At 41.0% G+C, this 20,600-nt stretch overlaps 1 protein-coding gene across 6 annotated transcripts in view; it reads right to left on the bottom strand.

The window, feature by feature from the left end:
* Positions 1-20,600, bottom strand: part of tenm2a (teneurin transmembrane protein 2a) — a 206,023-nt gene that overhangs the window by 103,040 nt on the left and 82,383 nt on the right. For 4 of the 6 annotated variants that reach the window (XM_044040590.1, XM_044040589.1, XM_044040588.1 and 1 more), the window contains exon 1: positions 52-812. The exons of the other annotated variants lie outside the window; for them this stretch is intronic. In XM_044040590.1, coding sequence (XP_043896525.1) covers positions 52-103 — 52 coding nt within the window. In that variant the 5' untranslated portion in view covers positions 104-812. Of the gene's footprint in view, positions 1-51; positions 813-20,600 lie in introns of those variants that run through there. 6 annotated transcript variants of the gene reach the window in all.

The following is a 20,600-nucleotide window of genomic DNA, read 5'->3' on the forward strand; positions in this document are numbered from 1 at the left end:
TATTCCCCCCCCCACACTGCAGTGACAAAGAACTATATGTGAGGGTCTTACCTGTCTCATGAGAGAGGGTCTTGGTTCTTCCAGTGTTGCCTGAGTGATGCATTGCTCCGTACTTGTCTCTCTCTCTGATTAACCCTCTACACTTATCTCCTCTCCTCCACAATCCACTCCTCTCCGCTCCCTGAAGAGTCCTCTTTTCTTGATTCTCAATCTTTTACACCCTGTTTTCTTCCTGTTGTCAAAGTCCTCACTGTCTGTCGTCTCTTCCTTGCTCTTGTCCTTCTTTACTCTTGTTTCCCTTTCTCCACCGCTCTCTGCCTGTTTGCACTGAGCTCTGTGAAGCACAATCCACTAGCTGAGTGCCGGAGCACCGCGCAGAGCGAGGCGAGAGAGAGACAGAGCCCAAGTCCGAAAGACACACACATATATACACACTTCAGCAGTGTGGTCTGACACACTTGCGCACGTGTGGTTGTTGTAAGGAAAGGAAGGAGCCCACCAAACCAAAAAAAAAAACAGAGGAAAAAAAATAGATGAGCACAATGCCCAATACAGCTTTTTTCCTCTTTTCCAGAAGACTGCAGATCTTTCTATCTCCCTCCTGTTTCTAATCCTCAGTCGTCTTTTTTGCTCAGTCCATCACAGATCAAGGCCAACTCAGACATTGGGGAACGGGTGAATGAGGAGACATTGAGAGAGAAAAAGAGAGTGCCATTCAGCCTGTGGCAGGCAGAGAAGAAGAGAAGTAGAGATGTGGCTGCAGCTCCATCCTCCATCTGCCCACAGCTGAGACTGAGAGCAGACTCACACATACACACGCGCGCTCTCTCTCTCCTCCTCCCCTCTCTCTCCTCCTCTTGCTCTCCCAGCAGCGCTGTACCACCAAGAAGGAGGGGGAGGAAGGATGACGGCGGGAGCTAACGAATAAGCTAAGGGGAGAGAGAAAAGGGTTATGGGTGAAACAGTAAAAGAAGGACAGCGTGGTGGTAAAAAGAGGAGAAGGAGGTGGCAACAATGGGTGGGAGCATGCAATGAAGCCCATGAGCACTAGAGAGAGAAAGAGTGACAGGATTGTGGAAATGTGACTAAAGCATGCACATCAAAAGGCAAAGGGGAAAGGGAGAAAGGAGAAAAATAGGGAGAGGAGACACAAGGGGATGAGTGGAGAGGCGAGGAGAGGAGAGGGGGAGGCAAGGTGTAATGAAAGGGAAGAGGGTTGAGGGGGAAAAGGAGAGAAGGCAAGGTGGTGAAGCAGCAGTGTGGATTGAGGATGGAGGGAGGAAGGGCAGAGGACACTGCGGCGATGAAGCCAGTAATATGTCAGATGCCACATGGGTGTGCTTATGTACACATAATGTCTCTAAATAAGAAATGAACAATGTCAAATACTGCAGGAAGATGGCAGCCACAGAAAGAGCACATACCACAGGATGCTCACCCTGCCACCAAACATCAACCAAATTTCATTTCTGTTTTTCTTTTTTCAAAGGAGAAACTATTTTTAGTGTGATAAAATGCCAAAAACACAGGACAGGGACTGAACGGTAACAATAGACTACCTAAATGTAGCAGCTACCAAGACACGACATGTCTCCTTCTCCGTCCCCTGACAGGCTTCTCCACCGGCACAGGTGGCAGATTACCAGGTGAGTGAAGGTCCTCACTGTGCCCAGCAGAGGGCAGACATTTTGTCACACATCAGACAAAACAGACAGAGGTCATTTGTAGCTCAGCATCATACTATAACATAAGATTAACACAGTCCCTGCATTACTGACAACACACAGGTCCCACATCAGACATTCATTAAATGTGTTCATCATTAATTGAAATCTAGAGATAATTCAACATAACTGAGATCATCATTAAGAATGATATTTAAGTTAGTTTGAGGTAGAATTGTCTGCTAAATGACATGTAATGTAATGTAATGTAATACTGGTGAAGTTTTCGTCTCTTCTTTAACATTATGTTAAATGATTCATTCATTCTTTGAAAATATGAAAACACACAGGTTGGTGCAGCTTGTGGGGACTCTGCATTAACTTCCATTCATTTGGAAAGCCTTAAGTGTTTGCCCTTAAAATAACCATAACCAGTTCATGCCTCACCCTAACCTTAACCTTAGCACAGTCTACATCTTAGCCCTCAACCTAACCAGAATCCTCAGAAGGGCAAGATGCTGGTCTCCATAAGGACTACTGGACCTGACAAGTTCAGAGTTTATTCCAGAAAAGAGGTCACAAAAACATGCACACACGGAGCTGTTTATATACTGTATATAAAAAGGTATACACTAGCTGCCATAAAGCTGTTGTGTGCAGTGTGTGCTGTAGTGAGGAGGGAGGAGGAGATGGGCGGTAAAGGCCAACCCCTGAGTCACCACTCCAGGGGAACGCTGTCAGCCTCATTTTCTACTTCTTCATGTGACATTCACAGACACTATCTATCATTTTCAACAAGTCACAGATGCGCACAATGAGCCAAGCAGGGCATATTACACTGGCTATATGTCCGTGCAAGTATATGCACATGCTCACACATAGCGTGCGGGGACGGATGTACACGGGCAGGTATAAACTCCCTTGGTGCACACGCAGGTGTTGAGACTCGATTTACAGCGGGAGGGAGGGCGTTGTGGCGTGGGGGGTTGGGTTTGTGGTTATGACTTCATCATATTGAAGTTGAGAGTGCAGCCCAGGTAGAATTGGCGTGTGCACAGACGCAGAGTCACTGGATTTCTGGATGAGGTTCACGTCGATTTGTCATGATAAAAAAACCCATCTCAGACAGAAACAAATTGCTTTCTTGACAACACCTTGTAATACTCCATCATGCACACGTACGCACACACGCACACTCGTGTGAGCCCGTGCACATGGAGCCGACACATGTACATGCACACGCATGTGAAGGCAAAGTGTTACATTTTCTCATGCAGGTTATTTATCAATGCCAGTCAGCATCATTATACAAGGCACATCTATATAACCATATATATTGGCTGCATATATGGGCTACACAGACGCTTCCACTGTGTGATTCACAAGAGAATCCACTCAACCTTTGGTACTTCTGTATGGAAGACATGACTTGATACACAAAGGATGTAAAAAGAAGAAGACTGCCTTTAAAGAGAGCAGAGCACAGGGAAAGGTCATGTGAGCTAATGTGAGCAAGGATCATGTAATGCTGTGAGATGAAGTAATACCTCTGCATACTAAACCTATTATGCAGATCCCATTTTGTTCTTGATCTCACTCTTAGCTTAATATTGGGTTTCTAAAATTCAAACCAGGCAGTTTGAATAGCAAGTTGTCTATTTATGCACTCAAAGCATGCTATTTTCTATTTTTTCCACTTCTCGTGTCTCTGGCGCACAGATCCTTTCTTCCCTCAGTGACACATTTTGTTCTTTTTCTCTTACCTTTGCCTGCTCCTATCCACCTACCATTTCTTGTTTCTCCTCCTTCTACCTGCCTCCGGTTCAGAAACACTGAGGGATTGTGGGCAAGGTGGGAGGGTGCAGAGGAGAGAGAGAAAGGGTTAGAGAGAGAGAGAGAGGGAGAGAGAGACAGACAGAGAGAGGGAAATAGATGGAGAGAGAAGGTGTGCTATAAGGTGCCCCCATGGGTTGAACACGGTCATTTGTCTTGAGGCTGAAAGCTTAAGAAAAGACTAGTTAACCTTTACAGCTGATCCCCCTGAGACCCCGAAAAAAAAACACAGCCAAGCAAAACAGCTCCAGGAGAAGGTGGACAGCACGTGCACACGCATGACTGGCTCTTACAGTAGGCTTCAGAATCGAACAATTGACAGTGGTATAACCATTGGAGAAAAAGTGCGAGGAGGTTAGCAGCTTCCCGCCACATGCTCCTCCACAGCTCTTGCTCTTTTCCCTCAGCGACAAGCCTTGTTGTCTCCACGGTCCCTTTCCTTCCTCCTTCATCCCCCCATCCTTGTCATCCCCCAACACCCTGTCAGAGTAATTAATCACCTTGTGCTAATGAGCTATTAACTAATGACAGATTGACATGCTTCTGCCTGTGTGCGCATGCCTGAGAGTGTGTCTGCACGAGCATGTGTGAGTGTCACCAGAGCCAACTGCAGCACACTAATGTGATTAATAAGGTTAAGCTCTGATTAAGGATGGATCACAAGGAGTACATGCGCATGAGCCTCAACAGGAACCAACACGCAAACGCAAAATACAAAGGAATCCCAGATTTATTTCATTCACTTTCATCTGGCTGGAGTATAAATAAAAGTAGGGCACAGAAGAAAATAACATCAAATGCTTTATACCTTTCATCATACATTCTCATTACGCCAGAGCTCACACTACCGCTACATACTATAGACATATCTACAGGAGAAAGAGGGAGGCATCACAGTGATGCACATCAATACATTAAAACCTTAAAACCACCCCTTTAAGACATTTTTGTTGTTTCTTTGATGTTATTTTCAATCATTTGTCAACATGTTTTTTTCCCCCCATTTTTATGACTCATTTAAAACCGTGGAGATCAGCAGAGCGTGTGCTTTACTTTCTGTAAAAAGTGTGTTCAAGGATACTCACACACACACAGATAAAGAGAGAGAGAGAGAGAGAGAGAGAGATGTTGTCCTCTCCTCGCTTCCAAGACTGCTTTCAGCACCATGGACAGCTACACAAAGCAGCCACTTTATGAAGACATTTGAAGTGTCCACTGGATAATGTTCTTGTTTTGGTGCACAACGTAAAAACTTCTTTTTTTTAAAAAGACTCACATCCTAATAGACAGTGAACCAAACAATTACAGTCCAGAAGAGAGGCACTACATCAAACTGCAACACAAATAGGAGAATATTGCTTGAGACAGGTAGTATAGAAGTCTCTACCTGGAGCCGGTTTTAATCAGATGTATTGGACTCTAAAGCCTCTGCTTTCCATTTCTAAGAGAAATGTAGTTACAGCAAGATCATTTGATACTCGAGAGAATCCTTGCACTACATAATAGGGAGGCTCACCTAGCTGCACATACGTGCACACGTGTGCATAAAACTGCAAATGTGTATGTGCACGAGCCAGCGCATGCACTGTACTGTACGTACCTCTGTGTGTCTCTGACCTAACAGTGTGTCCCTCTGGAGAAGTTTTGGCGCATACCGAGACTCATTTGCATTCTCGCAGCTCTCTCATTTTTTCTGTGGCTTTAGAAGTGAACAGCTGCTTAATGGTCATAGCTCTTCAGAGACAGGACATTGGGAAGCACAGAGGGGGTTAGCCAGGGTTTCTGCACTGCCAGACACACACACACACACACACACACGCATGCACACAAACACACACACACACACACACACACACACACACACATCAGGTAAAACCTGGTTTAGCTATGGTTGTGAAAGCAAGATGTGACCATTTAGCAGATGTTTTCCCTCCCAAAAGTGACTTTGGAGGCTTTTCACACAGTTGAATTTAACAACAATGCAAAACAAAGCTAGCCACACATGCCTTATAATGTAGCTGATGTGACAATAAGAGAGAAAAATCCTGCTCACTATGGCGAAAACGATATATCCGTGTTGTTTTAACAGGTAAATATGTGTCAAAATAAACCACGTTGAGAGGTTGCGCTGTACTCGTAAAGCTACACATTCCAAACTGCTGATTATGGGCATGTCTATCCGTATGCTACTGAAATAATTGGACTGGACCAGATGACTGGATGGATGGAGCAGTGCAGGGTGTTTGCAAAAACCTAATTTGAAAAGCAAAAGAGGGGACTGAGGATGGATTTTTTTGGTAGCAGGGGTTGAGTGCTTTCTTAAATTTTCTTTGCTCTCAAATATTCAAAAAAGCTATTTGAACCTTGCGCTACAGACTGAGCCAAACAACATCAAGTGTCCATCATGTGCACATTCTGACTGTTTGACTTGAGCGAGCAGTGTAGACACACACAAATGGGTTGCGTACCATGCAATGCCAAAAGAAAGGATCTGGTGAAATGAAAGAGAAGTCAGAGGTTATCGCCTCGCAGTGGAAAGTGTCAAGAGCCATCTTGGTTCCACATTGCTCTCCTCAGTGGGGACTCTCACGTCTTGACCTTTATGTCTTTAAAATAACTGAAATGTCCTTTTTTGACAAAAGTTCATTGTCGATATCAGGTCAGCGCTGCACACCTGTGCACACAAAGGGACTGAGACTGATTGATTGATTGACAGGTTTACTGACCCCAAAGACCACATGGTGTTAAAAAAAAATACAATTTTAAGATGTATTTGATCTAATGTCTACTGTTACTGTAAATGCGGCTCTGACATGTGTAATGTTAAGAAATTATTAAATCGCAAGAACGTGGTTTCTTTCTGACTATAAAATAAGTGCATGTGGAACACAGCTTCATTTCTGGTGAATTTGCCATGCGCTTAAACCACATAAGCTTCTCTAATTACAGGTGAGATTAGAGATGATGAAAATGTCTTTTACATATTACTTTTAATATTAAACATTACTGATGTCATTGAGGAGAAAAAAGAAAATCCCAATTGACTCTAGTGACATCCTTGAAATGAATTCTATTATCAAGTCACTAGATTAATTGGATAACAAAAATTGTTTTAAAACTGAAAACATTTGTACAAATATATTCTATATTCTGTTTTGTGGTTAATTTGAAGATGTTTCACCTCTCGTCCAAAAGGCTTCTTCAGTTCTGACTGGAAACACTCCAGGTATTTAGCCTCTGAAGGTTCGATACCTGTCTAGATAGTTAAAGTTCATCATTAAGGTCTTCCAGCCCTATAACTTTATTTTATATATATGGTAACCAAAGGATTGCATGTGTTCATGCATAGCCAATATTGCATACAACATTAAACATCACCATAAGTTCAATAACATCTGTTGTTTATAGATTTTGACATCTGAACAGAAAGTGCACATTTTTGGCAAATCTGCATGTTGAGTTTTTCAAAGGTAAAAGAAAATCAAAAGAGAATCAGAAAATTGATATACAAATTGGTTAATCTAATTATGAAAGCCCAAACACTGAGGAAATTAAGACAATCTCAACAAAACGCACGGTGTAACACCGACCATCTGCCATCTGTCAGAAAACAGTCTGGTTTCCAAATCTCAGCATCAATAGCATGGGCCACTTTTTAATTTAGAGATTCAAGTCTCCTCTCTGAGAATACCTGAACAAATGACAGCACCACAGGAATCAAAGCAAAACTCCAGAATCAAATCATCTATACTACGCACAAGGACATCCTTTCTACTGCTAGTATTATTCACCAAAACACACACACACACACACAGAACTACTCACAATAAAACAATTTCACTATATACTCACTAAATATCTAGCCATTTTTTTCAGTGATGTCACCATCAGTATATCTGGAAACAACCGGATCACCTCACTGATTATTCAGGCCAAATCTTGCCACGGCTGAGTCCACAACAAAACATGCTGTGGCAGTGATTCATGGGGAGTGGACTGAGGAAATTCCACCAACTTTTAAATGAAACTTTCAAGAGGGCCATTCTTCTTCTTCTATATAATCTAAAATGTTGGTATACTGTATGTGGGTGTTTGTTTTTTTTTAAAGCCTGTCAGGCTGCATTTCCTATGAGTGTATGAAATCCAAGTGGAAACACGGCAAGCTGGCAGTAGCTACTGAGAGGCTCAAAACAACATGCCTTTAAACCCTGGCTGAAGTCAACCTGTTGTATGTGACACAATATATTCATTTACAGATGTAATTGTTATGGCAGAGTGTAAAAATAACAATAAAAAGATAGCTGCAGTCAGACAGGGCCGACAGAGACGTCTGTGAATGCACATGCCATTGTTGGTGCTGTCATCATAAGGCCAGGAAAAACCAATTTAATTGCCCATACAATATTTCATGCAAGAATAATCACATCCCATCATCGGCATCGTCTGAACCGTAAAGAGGATTTCTTCACTTGCACGTGCTCATTTATCCGTCAATCACCAATCACAATGTCAGCGTACGAACGCATTGTGACAGCATCTTAGCCTCTGAAGTTAACAGCCACTAATGAAAAGATCAAAGGAAATGAAACAACACAAATACAAACATGTCGGACAAACACACGTGTGAACGGGATGGAGGAGGAAGCAAGAGGGTTTGGAGGTTTGCACGTTATAGGACAAGCGGAGAACAGGACAGCTCCAGCATAGAGACAAATGACCTCCCCAACATCACAACACGGCGGGCCTGCAGAGAACTGGGTAAATAAAAAGCCTGGTCACATAGAACAATGAAGGCAAAAAGACACAGAGGGAGCAGAGGAGAGTGAGATCAAACAGGAGGATTGATGGGCTTGTAATTTTCTCTTTTCTGCCTGCTAAAGATGATGAATCCCTCTATGGGGAGTTTAATCAACAAAGAGCATATACATACAAGTCATGCTGCAACAAACCTGCCTTGGGTAAGTAAACAGCAAAGAACAAATGACGCCAAGGCCATAGTGTGATGCACAAAAAGAACATCTAATTCTGAGCTCGAGCAAAAGTTTTCTTGTGTCCATCCATAAACAAACATTGTGCTCCGTCATGTCTACTTTACTTTTGAGGAGGAAAAAAGTGACAATTGGACATTAAAACACACCCACTCATCAGCACAGCTCCTGTTTGAATGTATGCGTGTGTGTTTTCCAGGAAACAGTGGACTGATTGCCAGCTGGAAAGTAAGTGTGTACAGTATATGTTCTGTACTTGGCATGAATGCTGCCTCTTTATCAGACTGAATGGATTACAATGCCGATGCCACACAGATCAATACACACAAGTTATGGCCAAATTAATTGCTTGTGACAACGCAAGGAAGACCACACAACTCGGCTGTGTGTGAATAGTGCATGCTCAAAACGGTTATTGTTAGTCAATAAGCAATTTCTAAGTAAGAGGCCTGCTGAATGAACAGTCCACTAATTAATATACAGAAGACAACCTTGAACGCTTTAATGGAGGAATACAATACGCATCAAAATCTAGAGATATGGAAAAAAGGAAAGAGAGAAAGTAGGAGAGGGGAAGGAAAAAGGGAAAACACGTGAGTTTGGGGGTTTCTGTCATTATGATCGATAGATAGAGAGAACAGGGGCTCCCAGAAGGAGGAGTGTAAAAGTAGGATAGCACCTCTCCCTTGACATCACTCCTCTCTGCCCATTTATCTAATCACGAATCTCCTATCCCCCTCGTTCCCTCCTCCCGCTCTCCTTTCACCTCTGACTCCCCTTCTCTTCTGCTTACCCACTCCACACTGTTGTTCGCCGCGGTTTTCCAGACAACACCAACGAGCATCCTTCCTCCCCACCTTCCTCCTCCGTGTCCACATATTCATTTGCTTAGCCATACAACCAACACACAGACAACAGACAAAATAAAAAAAAACCAGCAACTCTTCATCCCACTGGGTTTCCTCTTCACTACCCTCTGTAGCTGTAGAGGCTTTAGAAATTTGTCCTGCACTGATCCCTGATGACACACTTACACAGTACACTTTGACTTTTTCTTTTTTTTTTTTTTTATGAAAAATCTATATTTACACACAGGGATTGCTTACAGAGGCTCATGTCCTTTTTATCTCAGCTGCCTCGACCTGCTTTGCATTCATGCTGCTGCACACTTTCAATGCATTCAAACTAGTGGCCTATGAGGGATACTAATGGAAACCGTTCAGAGCACCACTTATTGTCCTGTGAATCTCCAATGCTCAACAAGCCAAACAGCACCGAGGCCACTACGGCGACAATGGAAACAGTCCCCTGCAGCTTTGCCCCAAGTTTTTGCCACCAGTGTCACTTCCATTCTTCTGTCCTTTTCGATACATATCACTTTGTCGCTCATTAACCACACCCTCCTCTTCCATTTCCCCCCCATTCCACCTCCTCTCCCCTCAGGAGAGGGAAAAACAAACAGCTGTCAGGGTCAGGCTTGCATATGAATTCCAAATGACTTTGAAGGGCACAGGGGCCAAGCAACTTTCTCTTGAGGAAAGAGCGCTTGAAAGCACATGCACGTGTGTGTGTGTGTGTGTGTATTAAAACAAGCACACAAACAGCGTTGCATACATTTGGCCCCTTTCCTGACCTACACACATACACACACTTGAACACGGAGTGCAGCTACATTTAGAATCAATACTGCACCTGACTGCAGTGTGTGTGTGGAAAGTGGGTCTATGGTTGGTTACACACGCGTCATGCATGTGTGGAAGTGTATGCGAGTGTGTGTACAAAGGGGTAAAGCTTGCTCCCTTGTGATGACACAGACACTGAAGCTGAGTTAACAGAAATGCCCTGTGCACGGGTTTGTGCTCGCTGCATCTCACACTGGCTTATTTCATGGGAATCAAGCCCTCCGCGAAACTTTTTAAAGACACAAGAAGTCAATTTCACCTTCACCGGCTCACAATCCATGGCTCAATTTGCAGCTCTTGCTGGGTCAACACGACTTGATGAATCATTTTTCATCTTATCAATCATATCCATGCGATATCTCGCCATCTCGTGTGTATTGTGAGGCCACTCTCTATCACTGTCTTGTCATTCATTCATCACAAATAAGACAGACCTTTGCATTACCGAGCAGAGCTAAGCTCAGGTTTTATCATTACATTTACATCATTCTTGACACTTTCCTGCCATTTATCCTCAAAAAGAGTTGACACCAATGTCAAACAAGATTTATCAGCAACATTTTAAAATCATAAGCTGGTCAATCACCCAGAGGAACTTAATAAACACGAGGGAGACAAAAGGAAAACACAAAACAAAAAAAAAACATGGTCTCTCAGATCTGTAGTTCACTTCATTTGTTCGGGATCAACAAGATAAAAATACACATTGTTGACTTTTTAGCACTTGATTACAAAAACTAAATGACAAAACCATGGTTACATGGTTGCATTAATTCATAATCTATTGGATGGTCCTGGTGATTATTGTTCTGAATCACAAACACAGTGTGTTATTATTATTATTTGCTTTAAACTTCAGCCACAGAGCTTGTTTTTGGTCTCATTTGTTTGTTTCTCTTATTGTTTGTGAGGACAATATGGCAATCTGGTAAGATTTAAAACCCCCCAAAAACAAGTGCACTGACACTGAGTTTATTTTATTTATTCAAAAAGAAAAACAAGATTATGAATAGCATTAGTTACAACTGCAACATATGATGTGACTGTAAGGAAACATGGCATCGTGCAATATTTATGTTGTATAATTGTTTTGTTTGACTCTCTTGATGATAATGAATGGACATACAGTGCATGTGTCACCATGGTTACCAATTGATGTCGAGTATGGTTGCTGACACGTACAGTATAGCTTCATTTGACGCTTTTCCTTTAATACAAGCAGATGAATGAAATCTAACCGTTAAACGAATAAAAGCAGCCTTTGTAATGTGTGTGTGGCCTTCACAAGCTGACAGAAGGTCAACATTGCTTTGCATAGAATTGATTCTCAAAGACTCTAAAACGATATGACAATAAGATTTCCTCTATACATGAAATTCCCTTATATTGAATTTTAGTGTAACATGTACAAACTAAAATAATGGTATTCATCTGGTCACAAATTACATTACAATTCATGCGCTATATTGACACATGTAAATGAGCTACGTTTCTCCACTAATTTATTCAGTTTTCCCCTGTAATTCATCAGCCATCTTTATATTATAAGAGCGCTTTTGATGTTATATTCTGTAATGTATGTATTTTTTATGCAGCACACACTTGTGTGTCTGTCTGGACTGAGTGATACAATCACAATGCTTGACTGGATTCAGTCTTAAGGGGAGGAAAAAAATGTTTTGAATCATTTTCAAGCCACACATGGAAATTGTACTTAACGTCTCACAGAGTGGGTTTCAACAGCGGCTGACGCAATTTAATTCAAGACTTTTAAGAGATTGAGTATATGTCAGTGTGTATGTGCCTGCTCCTGCGCACATGCACGCACGCGTGTGTGTGTGTGCATGAGTCCTTCCAAGTCTTTGAGTTTTGGCAGCAAGATCAGAGGAAATGTGCGTTGTTGTTGTGTGTGTGTGTGTGAGCGTGTGTGTGTGTGTGTGTGTGTGACAGAAAGAGCAAGAGAGAGAGTAACCATGAAAGTGAGAGTCTGCTCTGAGACGTTTGATGTAGAAGAACAGCGTCTGCTGTCTGTCAGCCAACAGCCAGCCCTCTATCACCATCCCAACACATGGCCTCTGCAAAGTGTGTGTGTGTGTGTGTGTGTGTGTAAGTGGCCTGATTAAACAGTACTCAGCTATGTGACACTGCTACAGAGCTAGTTAGACTCACAACATGCACCTCACTGTGTCATAGAGTAAATGTGCTGGCCTGACAATGCAAAAACAGGATTAGGTTCTTTTTCATCACAAGAGACAAAGGGAAGAGGTGAGTGTGGCTGTGTGTGTGTGTGTGTGTGTGCTCGTGTGTGGGCGTATTAGAAAGGGTGAGTAATCTCTCAATTTTCATACCTCTCATCCCACACCACTAATCTTTGGATGGGCCCTTAACAGAGAGTCAAGTACACTCATGGCTAATTGTTGTATGATGTATGCGTTGTGTGGTTTTGTGTATGATCAGTATGTGAACACTAGTGTGTGTGTGTGTGTGTTAAGGATGTAAGAAAATACCGGTGCACTAATATTTCATGATATTTAATGATGAGATACTGTATCATTCTTTGAAGAGCTGAATCAATATTGAAATATTCTTGACGGTGGTTTTCTGACAGCGGTTTTGTGTTGAATTTAAGTCTCCAACCGCTAGTTGGCAGTTTGGTCATTTGACTCTCTCTCCCCTATTCCTCCACTCCTCTAACTAGACAAAGACAACAGTATATTGCATATGAATATGACATTGCTGTTTTTATAATGAGAGGTTTTTCTTAAAATAGACCATTTGGAGGGTAAATTTATTGCAAAGTATCACTTTTCTCATCTGTATCGTAATGCTAGATCGTTGCCAATATACAGCCTCTGTGTGTGTGCATGTTGGTATGGAGCTGTTACACTCAAACTATTCCTATTTTATTTCGCAACTCCAACTTTGCCCAACCGCGATAAAAGAGAAAGGAAAATGCATAAGAAGAAACACAAAAGAGAGAATGACGTGAAAAAAGCAAACGCAAGATGCCACATTCTATATTTGGCCTCACAAGGGCACGAGATGCTTTCATGATGATTTTATGTTGGATGGTATGAACTGAAAAGATGCAGCCAATGTGTAAAGAACTGAAATACATGGGAACTAAGGCAATAAAAGAGTACGGAGAACAAAAGAATAAATGAGATCCGTTCAAAAAGTCACTTGCCTTTGACTCCCGCTCGTAGACATGAGTGCCTATGCAAACATAGGTACAAACAAACAATAACAGCCACTGAGGGATGAGAAAGCACCCAGACAGAAAACATACTGAGCTATTGGCAGAGTGAAAGGCTGAAGGATCAGGTGAATCTACAGAGCAAAGGCACAAAGATTTTTTTTTTTTCTTTTGCCACACGTCTTGACATTTTCACTCTGATAGGGCCAGATATAGCTTTTTAAAGCACCTCGCGGTTCACAAGAATGCACAAAAACCTGCACACTGTCAGAATGAATAGCTGAAAACCAGGGGAGAATGGGAAAAAAGCAAACAGCAGCAAAGCAGAGGAAATGTCCTGTGGCAGCAGACAAATAAGTGGAGTGATCTCAGCACTTCAGGTCGGCTGATGAGGAAATTGAGCAAGCTGTTCACCCCCCAAAAGAGTTGAGAGATGTAAAAAGTGAAAGAAGAAAAGCAAGGGGGGCTAGAAAGTGAGGGAAATCAATATTTAGACTCTAGACAATAAAGGCTTGAGACAGAAAATTAGATTACACTGAATAGATAAAGACATGCTGTGAGAGTTTCACAGTGTTTCTTTTTGAACAGTAAATGTTTCCTATTTTGGCTCTTTGTGTTATACTTGCCAATGTCATGTCGCCTCTGTCTTTGAAAGAGAGAAGGAACGGTGGCTACTGATCTTCACTCAGTCAATTCATTTGTAATACTGCCCGGTTACAATAATTATGACCACAGCCTTCAACATGTAAAAATAGTGATCTGCATGGATTGTTCTGATGTAGTCCATTGCTGAGATTAAAAAAAAGAAAAAAAAAAAAAGTTAATGACAGGAAGTGTTCAAAACTGACCAGTAGTAGTAGAGTGCCCCAGTTAGCTCGATATTCACCACTTCAGTGTCCCATTAATTTCACTGCATAATTGTTTTTAGAGCAGCCTGTTGTAGAGGCACAAGTGGATATGAATGCTCCGTGTGGGTCTACTTTTGCAGAATAGTTAACAATAGTCCTAAGCATAATTTCATCATTTTTGAATTATTGTCATTCAGTCTAACCCTGTTGACCAACAGCAACATTTAAAGTTAAGTTCTGACAGAAGTGTTAGCTATTTGGTCAGTGAAAAATAGTGTTGTTAGACACAGCAAATCTGGAGATTAAAAAACAATATTTAAATAAAATAAGGTTACCATTCAAATCACAATGTCATCTGTCCATCTCTTCTCAACTGACATTATCTTACACTCAGTTGCAGAAGAAACTCTATGATCTGCCCAAAGTTGAAATTAAATGCACTTTTTGTTTTACTGTCCATTAAATCATGTTATAAAATCGATGCAGTCTCCACTTGATTCATTTATTTATTTTTTGTCTGATGAATGTATATGACCTGCCACGGCAATAATATTATATGTTATTTATAATAATATAAATATAGTATTTGTATTTAACTAAAGTAAAATGACTGTTTTTATATTATTATAAATAATATATAACATTTCTATATACAGTATAATGTCTATAGGGTAATGCAATTAAAGAGGACATTTTTGGGGAGGAAGCAAAGTTATATGAATCTACATGGTGATGTAATTTATTCATTGGTCCTTTGACATTCATAAAATGAAGCATGCGGACTGATAATTTGAAATCCAGGTACATGAAATTGTGTTAAAAACTGAAACGAATTGTCTAATAATATTGCCACAGTAAATCTCTTTTTAGAAAAAAGTCAAATTATATTGCTTAATTTTAAGTTGTTGGATGTGTTTGTTTGTGCGTAGATGACATTTGATGAAACTGTGGGTGAAGATTTGTATTTCCACAACAAATAAAAACCAATTATTGTTCTGCTGTGTGGTCTATGTCCTGATATAAATATAAGAAATTTCATATGGAGCTTCTGCTCATCTTGTCCTTTTCAGGTATGATCATAATTGCATATTCTACACATAGCCTTAAGCCACTAAACATTACATTTAGACAGTTTAACCCCATGTACTAGCTGGAGTGGCTAACAGTTGAGTGTCTGTATTGAAATAAATTCAGTGGGTTAACGATGACTCTCGAGGACATGAGAGAGTTCAACAAGTAATAGAATATATCTCGCTGTTAATACAGCTTGTTTTTTATCACGACACTCAGTTCTGACTGTTTTCCAGTTCAAATGTGGATTAATGTGGCTGTTAACATCTATAACTGATTCATGATCTAAAAGAACCACTTCTGCTGGTGTATGTCTTTCTAGTGTCTAATGAACAGTGGTGAAAATGACTACAGAGATGATACAACGCAAAGTGACTGGGTCTTTGAAACAACTGCACCAACAGTTATACCACTTTGGAACACTGGGGGGAAGTGATCCATTGCTACTTTAACCCAGGCATGAGTTTTGAACCACTTCAGCTGTGATAATCCTCTAACATGTTACTGAAACAGATACGAAGCCACAGTTTGTTTTAATCCAAAGCAGCTCTGCTTGCTTTGCTCACAGATGCATGCTTTCTGGGGACAAGTTTTACTTGGAACTGGTTGCTATTTATGTAAGTGTGTCACACGCCTCTGTAGATAAAGACACAGTTTACACACTTTTAACAGACCGAAGGCAGTTATGGTGCATGCTTTCCTTCTTTTGTTCCTCCGATGGACTAGGTGACCAATTTGTCTCAATACAGTTCATACCAATCTACTAAATATGCATTGATTAGCCCTGCAACTGATCACAGAGATCAACTTGGGACTTATAAAGCGTACGCATTGTTATTGATTACAGTGAGTTGCTTCTGTCTGCTCTAAAATAGATAGTTATGACTTTGCAAAGGGACCACTGGGGACACAGGCTGAGGTAGTCCAGGCCCGACCATTGATTAGGTGTAAAGGTGACCGGAGTGTACTATTGATTGTTAGAGGTGGAACACGTACAGCACTGCATAAAGTGGACTAAGCTTTTAGTGCTACAATGAGGAGAGAGAGAGAGAGTGAGAAAGGTGAAGAAATACTGAGATATTTCTCACAAACCAATTTGCAAAGTCAAGACAGTAGGACACTGGAAAAGCACAACAGCTGAAAGAGTTCCAAAAAGCCACGTTTCCTGAGCTTGGCTTAGCCATGGAAGGGGTTCAGAAAGGGAGATTTGGGACCAGCCGAGGTGCCAGCCTGTCTTCATGCTTGGTCGAGATAGAGTAGGTAAAGTCAGATACTTGTGTGATGATTAGCCAACTCTGAACATTAAGTGGCAAAATAAGGACTTGTACAATCAGAGGTTAGAGACTCAAATATAGATTTATTCATCTGTTCTCTTTTTTTCCCCATTTGACTCTGCAAAACAAAGCCAAGCTATTAAAGCAGGTATTGAGTGAGGAAGAAAGAGTTTTAACAGGAATATTGACATCAAAGCTGTTGTGTTCTGGGTTTTTTTTTCTTCTGCTGAACATTGTGGTTTTAATCAGGGTCTGTTCCTTTGCTTGGTATCTGTGCAGTGAGCGATTGAGCAGTGACTGAAGAATGCATACAATTGCAGTGCCTTAAATGCAAATATGGTTGATCTCATACTGAGAACAAGGGCCTCTCTGACAAACCATGATAGGTGGGGAATTTTGGGATGAAGAACAAATTAAAAATGACTTTGTGTCACATATCACAAAGGCAAGTGCAGAATTTACACATCAAAAAAGGTGATGATGGCATCTTGTTACTCAGAGCATTTGCATCTACCTTGAAGGTTTGAAGCTTAACCCATTGCGTGAAGTAAAGGCCACTGCTGCACAAATCCTCACAGATCCTCACGGAATTCATCTCTTGTAAGATTCTGCAAGTTCACTCTTGCAAGTTCTGCAATACGACAAAACTGAGAAGCATTTGACGATGTTTTTTGCCACTAAAAATACTTTAAACAGATCAGGAAAAAAAGATGATCAACAAAGTCAGTGGCTTCATCATTCAAGTTATTACTCAGTTCCAGAGGGAAATACAAAATATCAGCTTTGTGATCTGGGTGAGGGTGACAGTGAATTGCACTTTTTGTTTGACTGTCCATTGTATAATAATCTTAGACACAGGCCCATTTGTATGACTTGTTTTCTATGTCTGATAAAAGTAGACTTAATTTTCTGTTCACAAATGAAGTCTTTGATTTATATTTGTTTCCACTTAAATACCTATGCAGGAAAGTGCTCTTTGTTTGACTGGATGTACAGTCAATTATTTAAGTTGTTTCACAGTCGTGAAATCTGTTTTAGACTAAATAATTAGATTAGTAGTTATTATATCAATGTCTTATGGAACAATGTCATTTGAATTGTTCATGTAGCCCAATTATTGGTAATCCAGGTACATTAAATTGTACAAACATGTGTCTACATAATAAAGAAAGACTAAAAAACATATTGCTTAAAATAATAATAATAATAATAATAATAATCAGTTGGGTGTATTTGTTTATTAGTATTTGAAGAGGGAAAAACAATGTGGAAAATTAAGTATTTCATTATCTGTCACTACAGTGGTGAGGAGAAGTGTCCAATTAGAGACAGTTATATGAAGCACTTAAAGTTAACATGCCTATGAGCTTCAGGCTCTTAAGTGCCAAGACAGAGCCTGCTACATTAAGTAGTCTTTAAGTCTCTTTAATTACAAGGTATCAGTGACATTGTGCAGGTGTGTGCATGTGTCTGCTACTGCATCACTGAATGGAACTGTGGCGTTCTTGCCATGAGACTGTATTTATGTGTCAGGTACCCTCTTAATCTTGCTGTTTCACACATAACCAACACTGGCCAGTGGAGACTTTCAAGAAAACACCATGCCATGTCGTACCCTGCCGTGCGGTGCCCCGCAGCACTGTGCTCCATTCAATAAGACAGCATGAAGCACAAATCAATATGGATTAAACCTCTGTATCCACTGACTACTCCTTACAACATACAGGATAAAAAACATCACATACATAATGCTGAACTGCACTTTATTCCTTGTTTGAATCAGAAATTTAAAGATATGAGCGCAGGTTTAAGCAGCTCTCAACTATTGTACATATTCTTTTTTTAATGGGACATAGTCATCAAGCTGCTCAGAGCGCTGCATGGTAGGAGGCCGGAATCAGCCTCTCTTTACACCTGCCACACTTAGTGAAAGTCAGACAGGAGCACACACACACACACACACACACACACACACAGTGACAGGCCTGGTGTAAGGCCTCACCCCCCATGGCAATGGTGGGCTTCCCACAGCGCTCTGCATGCCACCAGAGATTATCTCAGTGCTCGCAGACAGCCATAGAATGTTAATCCTTGGCCATTGCTTCTACTGTACTGTTAAATCTGGATCGTTCTCTCTCATCCATTGCTTTCCATCCTTCCTTATAATCCACAAAAAAAAGATCCCGCACATTCCCAGCTTTGTCCTCATTCTATCTGTTTTTAACTCCATCCTCTCCTCCCCCTAAAAGTTCTTGATCCCTGGTTCCTGCACAAAAGCGACAATGCCTCAGCCCCATCCCCTCTTATCCTTTCTCTCCACTCTTGGCCCAGCCCTTGCTATCATCCCCGCATTGATCTTCTCATTCCCAAGAAAACAAAGCACCAATCAGCCTGTCATAATCACTCTGCTGGAGGAGGAAGCGCTGAACACCAAGTGCAGCTGCTACATGTTGATGTAGAGCCTAACAGGGCCACATAGGGTAGCCGAGTTTTCTTTTTTTCCTTTTTTCTTTTGAATGAACATGTGCTGGATGTGTTCTATTTTTAAAATATATAAAAAAAAGGGACTATGAAGGTTTATTAACTCCACTGATGATTCCGTTCTGCTAATGATGATGCTGATTCTCATTTCTTTTTTATTTGTATACTGGAACAATAAAGTGACAGCTGCTGGAACGGCTCCTTCTAAAAATGACACAAAACAACCTCTGAATGATATCTGGTCTCCCGCAGCTTCACACCCCCATTTACTCCGATTTACTCTCATAAAAATTGTCCTCTAGTTTCTCGCCACAGCTCGGGCAGTTGTTTTTTTTACTACTTGTCCCACAGGATTTTTGTCTTCAGGACACTACGGCTGCTAAGATTCCATAAAATAAATGCTGTTTGTGAACCGTCAGCAGTCTTCAAATTGTTACACCTGCTATGCTGTAATTTGTCGTCACGCAAAACACATGGATTGCAAACTTCAAGTCCCTAAATATACCACAACAGACGATTGGACAGAAGAAACAAACAATAAAATGTTTGATGCATTCCAACGTTATCTTAACCCCCATTACACACAGTATATATGCTGTTGCCTGTGCACTATGATGACTCAATCTGGATGTATCCCACATAAATTGGGGGAAATGTTAAAAAAATCAAGGTGCCATTATTTATATGAAAACTTTTTTAGACTGAGCCTTTTGAGTTTGTAATGATGGACACGCCACAGGCTCTGCACAGATGACAAGGTTAATGCACATTAATTAATATGAATTTTACTGGCTTGCATCAAAATGCCCAGCCCTTGTTGGCTTTAATACACTATTAAACACTTGATTTAAGCCCAGCACCCTAAAACGAGGATAGTAAACAAAATTGAAACAGTGTTATAAAACTCAGACCCTTTATAGTATCTGGAGAAGACTATATTTCTGCAGATCAGTGAGGCTGTCACTCCAGCTTAAATTTTCCAAAATATCTCTGGAGTATTATAGTATTTAATGCGATGGGTGGCAAACATAAGCACTGTCAGAAAAAAACAAAAAACAATGCTATTTATTCACCAGACTTCTTTTGTATTATGCTGTGATAAAGTCTGATAAATGTCAGACACTGGGTTGTACACGAGGAGCATTTACTGTGTGTTTCCGGTGCTTGTGTGTTACTTCCTGAGCTCTCGAAACTACTCAACAGAGCAGAAGAACGCATCAGAAATAGATGGTGTACCCTTTTTCTAAATTGTCTCTTTCCCTTTTTATTTTGTGCTGCATTCTATGCTGTTTATTGTTGCTGGGTTTTTTTTTTTGTCTTTTAGCTTCTCCCTCTCTGTGGGTCACCACAGTGGATGATGTGCATATTTTGATTTGGCAGATATTTTATGCCAGATGCCCTTCCTGATGCAACCCTCCCATTCATCATTAGGACCGGCACAAGGAGTACATTGGATGTGGGGTCAATTTAGAGTGTCCAATTAACAATGAGCAATGCTCAGGGGAACCCCAGCCCTTCACCTGGCGGGAACTCAAACCAGCAACCTTTCTGTCACAAGTTTTC

This window comes from Solea senegalensis, linkage group LG12 (genome assembly GCF_019176455.1).
Source record: "Solea senegalensis isolate Sse05_10M linkage group LG12, IFAPA_SoseM_1, whole genome shotgun sequence".
Taxonomy (NCBI): domain Eukaryota; kingdom Metazoa; phylum Chordata; class Actinopteri; order Pleuronectiformes; family Soleidae; genus Solea; species Solea senegalensis.